General features: G+C 43.9%; 1 protein-coding gene across 2 annotated transcripts in view; it reads right to left on the bottom strand.

Moving 5' to 3' along the window:
• Positions 1 to 2,580: 2,580 nt before the first annotated feature.
• MSN (moesin) overlaps positions 2,581 to 7,340 on the bottom strand; it is a 91,001-nt gene continuing 86,241 nt past the window's right edge. For both annotated transcript variants that reach the window (XM_006161122.3, XM_006161121.3), the window contains 3 exons: positions 5,889 to 5,981; positions 5,318 to 5,542; positions 2,581 to 4,748 (listed from right to left, as the gene is read on the bottom strand). In XM_006161122.3, the coding sequence (XP_006161184.1) occupies positions 4,584 to 4,748; positions 5,318 to 5,542; positions 5,889 to 5,981 (483 nt within the window). In that variant the 3' untranslated portion in view covers positions 2,581 to 4,583. The remainder of the gene's footprint in view (positions 4,749 to 5,317; positions 5,543 to 5,888; positions 5,982 to 7,340) is intronic.

Genomic DNA, 7,340 nt, shown 5'->3' with positions numbered 1-7,340 from the left:
AACTCATGCTGGGCAAATGCCCAAAATCCTGAGAGGAGACTGGAGGAAAAGGAACTGTGGCATTGCCATCTCCCCAGGGGGTGATTTATCACTTTCTGTCTCTCTGGCAAAAGCACATGTCCTACAGCAAAAATCTCTGGGGGGCTGGGGGGATGTTTAGGAGCTAAAAGCTAAAAGCTTCTGGAGCTATCACCTGTGCAGAGGTGTGTACATGGTTGGGGGAAAGGAGGATTCTTTAGGAAGAGGAATGGAAGTATACTGAGTACAGGTCTGGGCAAAGCAGGATAGTTCAAGAGCCAAGTTCCATCACTGTAACCATGAACAGGTCCCTTAGACTCTTTTTGTTTGCCACAGAGCACATGTGATCACCAGAGAAACAGAGAGAGAGATGGAAAGAGGAAATGTGAGAAATCATCCCCTCCCCAGTGTGGATGGTCTTGCTGCAATCCCTTCTCCACATGCGTACCTGGAGTGTTTTTCAAGTGAAGGGGGGTTGAGTAAGGGCAGGTTCCAGTACTTGAACAACACAGTTGGCCAGTTGAGATTCATCTTCCTTAACTTCTGTGCCGCCTGCTCACCCCAAGTCTCTTGGACTCTTGGGCTTCAGTTTCCTACTCTATAAAATGGGGAGAAAGGCCCAGTCTCCAAGGTGCAGTCAGTACCATACTGAAATACAGTGCTGGAAGTCATAAAGGGTCAGTCTGAAATATAATGAAGATATGCATGCATTCTCAAGATCCTGATGAGCTAGAGGTCTAACGAAAGGGGAGCATTCATGGTAAGACCCTATCTGTCAAGAGTGCTTCTGTCTCTTCTCTCTCTCTCATGTGCACACATGTTGATGTTCTCTATCATGAATAAAAATAAATAAACTTGAGCCATCCCATGGAATAGTTGTTAAGGAAGTCAGATTTCACATAGCCAACCACACAGCTGAATCCCTGCCAGGTACGTGTGTGTGTGTGTGTGTGTGTGTGTGTGTGTGTGCCCCCAATCCTGAAAGGATGGATAAATGGAGATGAGATTGCAACATAACCATGCCCCATTGGGGGGTGCTTTCAGTTCTCTTTCTCTGATGAGTACACATACCACCTGGCAATAAAAATAAATAAGCAATTTTTTAATGGGGAAAAGGGATTCAATCCAGGAGTCTCTATGGTACCTTCCTGCCCAGACATTATAATTAAGAGCCATAGGAAAGCAGGAAAATGAGAACTGCTCCTGGGTGGGAGGTGGAGGCAGCCTTGGGAAACTAGAAAAAGCCTGACTGAGGCCTTACAAGCCCAGGGAAAAGAATCAGGAAGCAAATTCTAGGCCCACTATCTGCCCATTGGCTTGTTTGACCTTAGACAAGTCCCTTATCTCCCTGGGACTCCATCAGTACTAGCATGGGTCTACTGTAGACTGTAGAGCAGTGGAGAGACTCTCCTAGTGTGGCTTCTGGATAAGCACCTTCAGTAGCTCCTGAAAGCTTGTTAGAAAGAACCAGATTCTCAGGTTCCATTCACATCTTTTGAATCAGAAACTCAAGGTGGAGTTCGGCAATCTGTTTTAAGAAGTCCATCAGGTGATTCTGGTACATGATAAAATGTGAGATATTCAAATAGATGTTTTCAAACTTTTGCAGGTAGCAAGACCCTTTTTGAAAAAATTATTTTAACTTGCATACAACTTGATGGATTTTCGCCTATTTATACCTTGTAACCACCACCCAGACCAAGAATATTTTCATGACTCCAGAAAGTTTCCTTTTGTCTCTTTCTAGTCAATTCCTCCCACCCCAGCTCCAAGCAACCATGTCTGCTCTAGATTCATATAATTTATGTAGTACTTTTTATTTTGGGTTTGCCTTTTTTTACAGAACATATCTGTGAGGCTCATCTATATTGTATATATCCATAGTACATTTATTCCTACTGCTGAAATGGAAATGCTTAAAGAAAATTTCAAGAAATGGAGAACAATGCTATTATGGCTTAAAACCACACAAATCAATTACCTTATAATTCTGGATATACAGAAGTCAAAATGAGCTAAGGGCAAGCTAAAACTAAGGTGTCAGCAGGGCTATGCTTCTTCTGGAGGCTACAAAGGAGAATTCATTTCCTTGACTCCCAGTTTGTAGAAACTACCTACATTCCTTGGGTTATGGCCTCTTCCTCCATCTTCAAGGCCAGTGGCACAGGATCTTCACATTTGACTCTGACCCTCATCCAAACTTTAAGGACCCTTGTGATTATATTGGACCTCCCTATATTAAAATTCTTAACCTAATCACACCCAAAGTCCCTTTTGTCATGTAAGGTAACATATTCATAGGTTCCATGGATTTGAACATAGACATCTTTATAAGGCCCTTATATTGCCTGCCACACATTTATCTTCCTGGAAAAAATAACCCACCTGTGTTCCCCTTTTCAAAACAGTACAGTGTTGGGCCAGTGGGTGGCATGGTGGTTAAAGTGCTGGATTCCCTCAAGGGTGACCTTAATAAGAACAAGGGTAGGAGTGTGGTTTAGAGAGTGGAAATTACAGTGAAATATCTTATCGTCACCCACCACACCATGAAGAAAAATCATATCACAGTGAAATCTTCCTAAATTTTATTGGCACTGAAATAGAACATGGGTTGAGCATAAGCCCCTCCAAAAACAAGTTTTTTTGCAAACTCCAAAAATACACACAATAAAAACCTGAATATAACATCTAACCTTTCTTCCCAGTCTCCAGGAGGGGTTGGGTAAGGCAGCTAGATTACTCCACAATTTCAGGTTTGAATTTAGCCAATATAGGATGTTAACACCAAATGAGTGTCAATTTAATTCACAGCAATGCACACAAGACTCCCCAAGGTCAGGTGGGTGAGGGTGTGTTGAGAGAGGCAAGAGGTGAGGGGGCACTGCATGGAGAGACAGCATAGCCCTTTGGGGACTGAACTCTGGGGAGAACACAAACAGGAGCAATAAAACCAGATACCAAGTACTTTAAGAATGGATAGTATGACCTATAGTGACAGGTGACATCAGTACTACTGAAAGCTTTTTACATTAACGTTTTGGCAAAATATCCTTTTATAATATAGCATATGCTTCCCAGGTGTGGGAGTGGTAGAGAAATGAGGCCAAATGATCCTGCCCCAAGACTAATATTTCTAATGGTATACTAGCAAAACAGGCAGAAATCAATATTGAGTTAGATATCACTAGAATATATAATACTGGTAGAAAGAAAAAGTACACATGAGACAGAGAGGAGGAGATTACTCCTGCGTTAAGAGCACAGGCAGGGTATGGAGGGGAATGGGCCATAATCCTCAGTAGCTCTCTGGTTTATAGCTCTAAGGGACAGCATAGCTGGGTTATAGGTTTGCCAAACAGATGCAGGGCCCAGTCATCACCTTTAGAGGGGCATGATAAGGAGGGACTATTGGGCCTCCAAGAGGATTAAGTCAACTATGGTAGCAGGGCATGGACTTCTCTCCCCACATTCAACTTCTTCCACCCACTCCCCATTGAGCCTCTAGGGATCCCTATACCAAGGCCTGGAGAGCTGTGAAAAAGAAGCTGTAGCCTAAGGAGCTCTGATGGGGCAGGTGACTTAGAACCTCTGGCAGGAAAAATACTGAAACCAGGTGTGAACATTTCCCCCTTTTTGGTAAAACTCTTAGGACTAGTTGGGCTTTTGGTTATTTGTCCCTACTGTTGTAGCTGGTAGGAATCTGGGGATTGGAGGAAGGAAGGGAAGATTCTGAGAAAGGACCAGGGACCTAGAGCAGTAAGTAAGGGGTACCTCTGTCAATAGAGATCACTTAAGTCAGGCTGGGCTCCCATAAGGCACTGAAATGGGATCTTCCACCTAGTCCCACCTAAATAGAAGGACTAATGGCCTTCTAGGATGTTATTGAAGTCTCTTAAAGGCACCATGTCCCCCATTCCACCACGGGGAGAAACTGAATCCCTGAACTCAGGGAAAAGGCTTATAGGTGCTGAGTCTGTAACAAGCCCAATCTGGGAGGTAGAAACAAGAATGACTAAACATCTCTTTTTACTCTAATCATTAAAAGCCTAAATAATTCTAAAAGAGATGGGCACTGGGTAGCCAAATCCTAGATCAGTGGACATCTCAGAGCAGACAGCCAGGACCCTGCCTCCTTCCCTAAGCCCTGTGATATTCTAGCCCTGCAAATCACAGGACCCTGAAGAGGAAGGCAGTGGTGGGGGAGGGAAAGGGGACTAAATTTCACTTGAATCCACACTCAACTCTTGTTAAGTCAACAGTTAAGTGTGGGGGTGTTTGCCAAATAAAGTGGAAAATGCCTCTGAGCAGGGGATGTGGTCTACTCGAGTAAGCAAGATTAAATGGGACAGAACAGTGTTAAGAGGGTCCCACTGGCACCATAGTGGGCTATTTACCTATCCAGGGAAGTGAACAGGACTGAGGGGCTAGGTTTGGTCCCATGGCTGCACTGAATGCTTGGCATGACACTAGGGCTGCTTTAGTTAGTGGGTCCAGCACAGTGTGAGTTAGGCAAGTGTATAGGCATATGGGGGCAGGAAGAAGGGAGGAGGGGTTCCTAGAGGCCATTACATGGACTCAAACTCATCAATACGTTGCTTGGTGTTGCCCTGCCGGATCTGGCGGAGAGTCTTGTATTTATCTCGGCCCAGTCGCATGTTTTCAGCATGGATCATGTCATTGGCAGTCTTCTTGGACTCATCACGGGCATTGGCCAGCTCTGAAGTGAGAGCCTGTAAGTGTGTAAGGGGATACAGAGGTCAATGGCTTCCTCTCATTTTACCTCTTCTTATTTGACCAAATTTTTCTCTTTCATTTCCTTCTCTCTCTTCCCCCTACCCCTGACATTTCTATGCATATAAATGCACACACAGAGAAAGAGAGAGAGAGAGAGCTATTTCCAGTCCCTTAAGGACTACAGTGGGGCAGGAATTAAACAAAACAGAACAGTACAAAATAAAAATCCCTACAGACTTAGGGCACCTATTGGTGATGGGAATATCCCTTGAGAGTAGAACAATGCACCAAAGATCCATGTGGGATTTTTTTTCAGCTAGATATTTTCTAAATGTAAGAGGTGAATGGAGTGGTGATATGAAGTAGGGCAGAAAGCAAATCCTAGAAAGGCATAAGGTAGCCAAGAGTCTGATTAACAAGTAAAAGATTCCTACCTTAACTTTTTAAGTGAAAAAGGCTCAGGCTCCCATATAGCACTGAGACAAGCTCCTATACCTATTTCCCCATGACAATAGGGAAGGCCAATGCACATGGTCTTCTTGACCCTGTGACCATGCCTGGATACCTTCAGGTGCTTCTGCACACGTTCATTCTTCTCTGCCTCAGTGGTACGTTCCTCCTCACTGCGGTCCTTGGCCATAGCATCAGCCCTCAGGTCTGCACTGGCTTCTGCCCCATTCTCATCCTGCTCATCCTGTTCATTCTCAGCAGGTTCTGTCACATGAGGCGTACTCATGGCAGTCTTCAGCTCAGCACGGGTCTTCTCCAAGTCTTCTTGTACCATCTGGGCCTGTCCAGTGACAGAAGAAAAGACTGGCATTCAGACCAGGTAGTTTGTAGTATCCTATGCATATCTAGAATGGTATAGCAGGAGGCAGGCACCAGGTAAGACAAGTCGTTTCACCTGCCTGATCCTTAGCTTCCTAAGCTATAAAATAGGAGCAATTGTAGCAACTTCCCAGAGATTACTGGGGAATTCTGGACAATATGTGGTAAAGCCCTGAGCACTTCCTCCCATGATGCCTGCTGTCAAGAAAAGATGGTAGGTAAAGGGAGCCCAAACCTAAGAATCTAAAGAGCTAGAACCTATAAGTGTGGTGTCTTCCCAAAGCACTGCTCTGGGCACTGTGTCTTACCTTCTGCTGCCATTCTACAGCTTCACTCTCCTTCTTCTGTCGGGCCATCTCCAGCTGGGAGATCCGAGCTGTCAGCTCTGCCATCTCCAAGGCCTATGGATAAATGAGAAGCCTGTAAGAGCTAGGCTTCTGGTCCTTAGGGCCCAGGTATCTTCAATTCCATTTCCCCTGGAGATGCAGTAAGGAACCTGCTGCTCCACTTGCTTACTGACCCTGGAGACTCTTTTTACCAAACCACTTCACTCTAGTCCCATCTTCCCCACTCACCACTTCCTTAAATGTCATAGCTCCCCACCAAGATTACAGAACTCTTAAAGACAAATATCAAGCCCTCTCTCTCTCTCTATCTCTCTCTCTCCTGTCTCTCCCTACCCCTCTTTGCCCTCCCAGTATTGCCATATATGCAGTTTGGGCCTCTGTAAAGCTTTGGAGATCACTAGGTCACTTCATAAAGCAGTAGACCTCATTCTCTGCTAACCTGGAATGTTCAAGGCTCCACTAAGACTCTTCCCAGAGTCGTTCTCAAGTATAGGAAGTTCCTCAAATATCACATGGCAATCTGAACAAGGACAAAAAGCTTATACACACCCTTGTATTTTGGGCATATCTCCCATAATTGTTTTCCCTTCAAAGATAGGCATATTTCCCCCTACTCCTACCTCAAACAATACAGGGTAAGATTTTATGTCAAGGAATTTGGGCCACAGGTCTCAATGTTTGAGTCACAGGACCCTTGGAAATTAAGCTGAAAATATGGATGTCCATCCCCACCAAAAATGAATACAAACATACACACACACACACACACACACACACACACACACATACAGTTTTACACATTATTTCAGGAAAAAAAATCCTTCAAACTAAGGTAGATATGAGTCCTATTACTTATGCAGCCCCAAATGTATGGCCTCTGGCAAGTCTCCCCCCCCATCTCTAATTTCCTTATCTAGGCATACTATCTATATGACTTAATCCTGTAGGGCTATTGGGAAAGAGAATAAGAAAGAAAAAGGGAAATTTTGTCACACACAATAGCTAACCAATAAAGCATGAGTCTCTACTTCTTTCCTCCCTCCCTTTTCTTTTGCCAGGTCATCAGCTCAGATCCTCAAGGATTAAGAAGGTGAATAAAAAACATGGGTTATTGTCTGGTGATGATAATGTGTATAGTATCCTCAAATAGACTGGTGTGAAATGTATTCATGCTGGGAGAATTCACTTTACAAGCTAAGTGATATATAGTGATTGAATGTATAAAGGAAATAAAATAATAAAATAAAATAAAATAAAAAACAAGGGATAGGGAAAACTGTTTGTCAAGTTTTCTGAGTCATACATTACTTCCTAGTTTGCTTTTGAATGAGCTACCTGCTATCCTAGTTTGCTTTTGAATGAGCTACCTGCTAGAGGCTCCTGGAGTGTTACCTGCTGGGAAGAAGCAGCGCT

This window comes from Tupaia chinensis, unplaced genomic scaffold, assembly GCF_000334495.1.
Source record: "Tupaia chinensis unplaced genomic scaffold, TupChi_1.0 Scaffold138260_1, whole genome shotgun sequence".
Lineage (NCBI taxonomy): Eukaryota > Metazoa > Chordata > Mammalia > Scandentia > Tupaiidae > Tupaia > Tupaia belangeri.
This window is presented reverse-complemented; position numbering and strand designations above follow the sequence as displayed.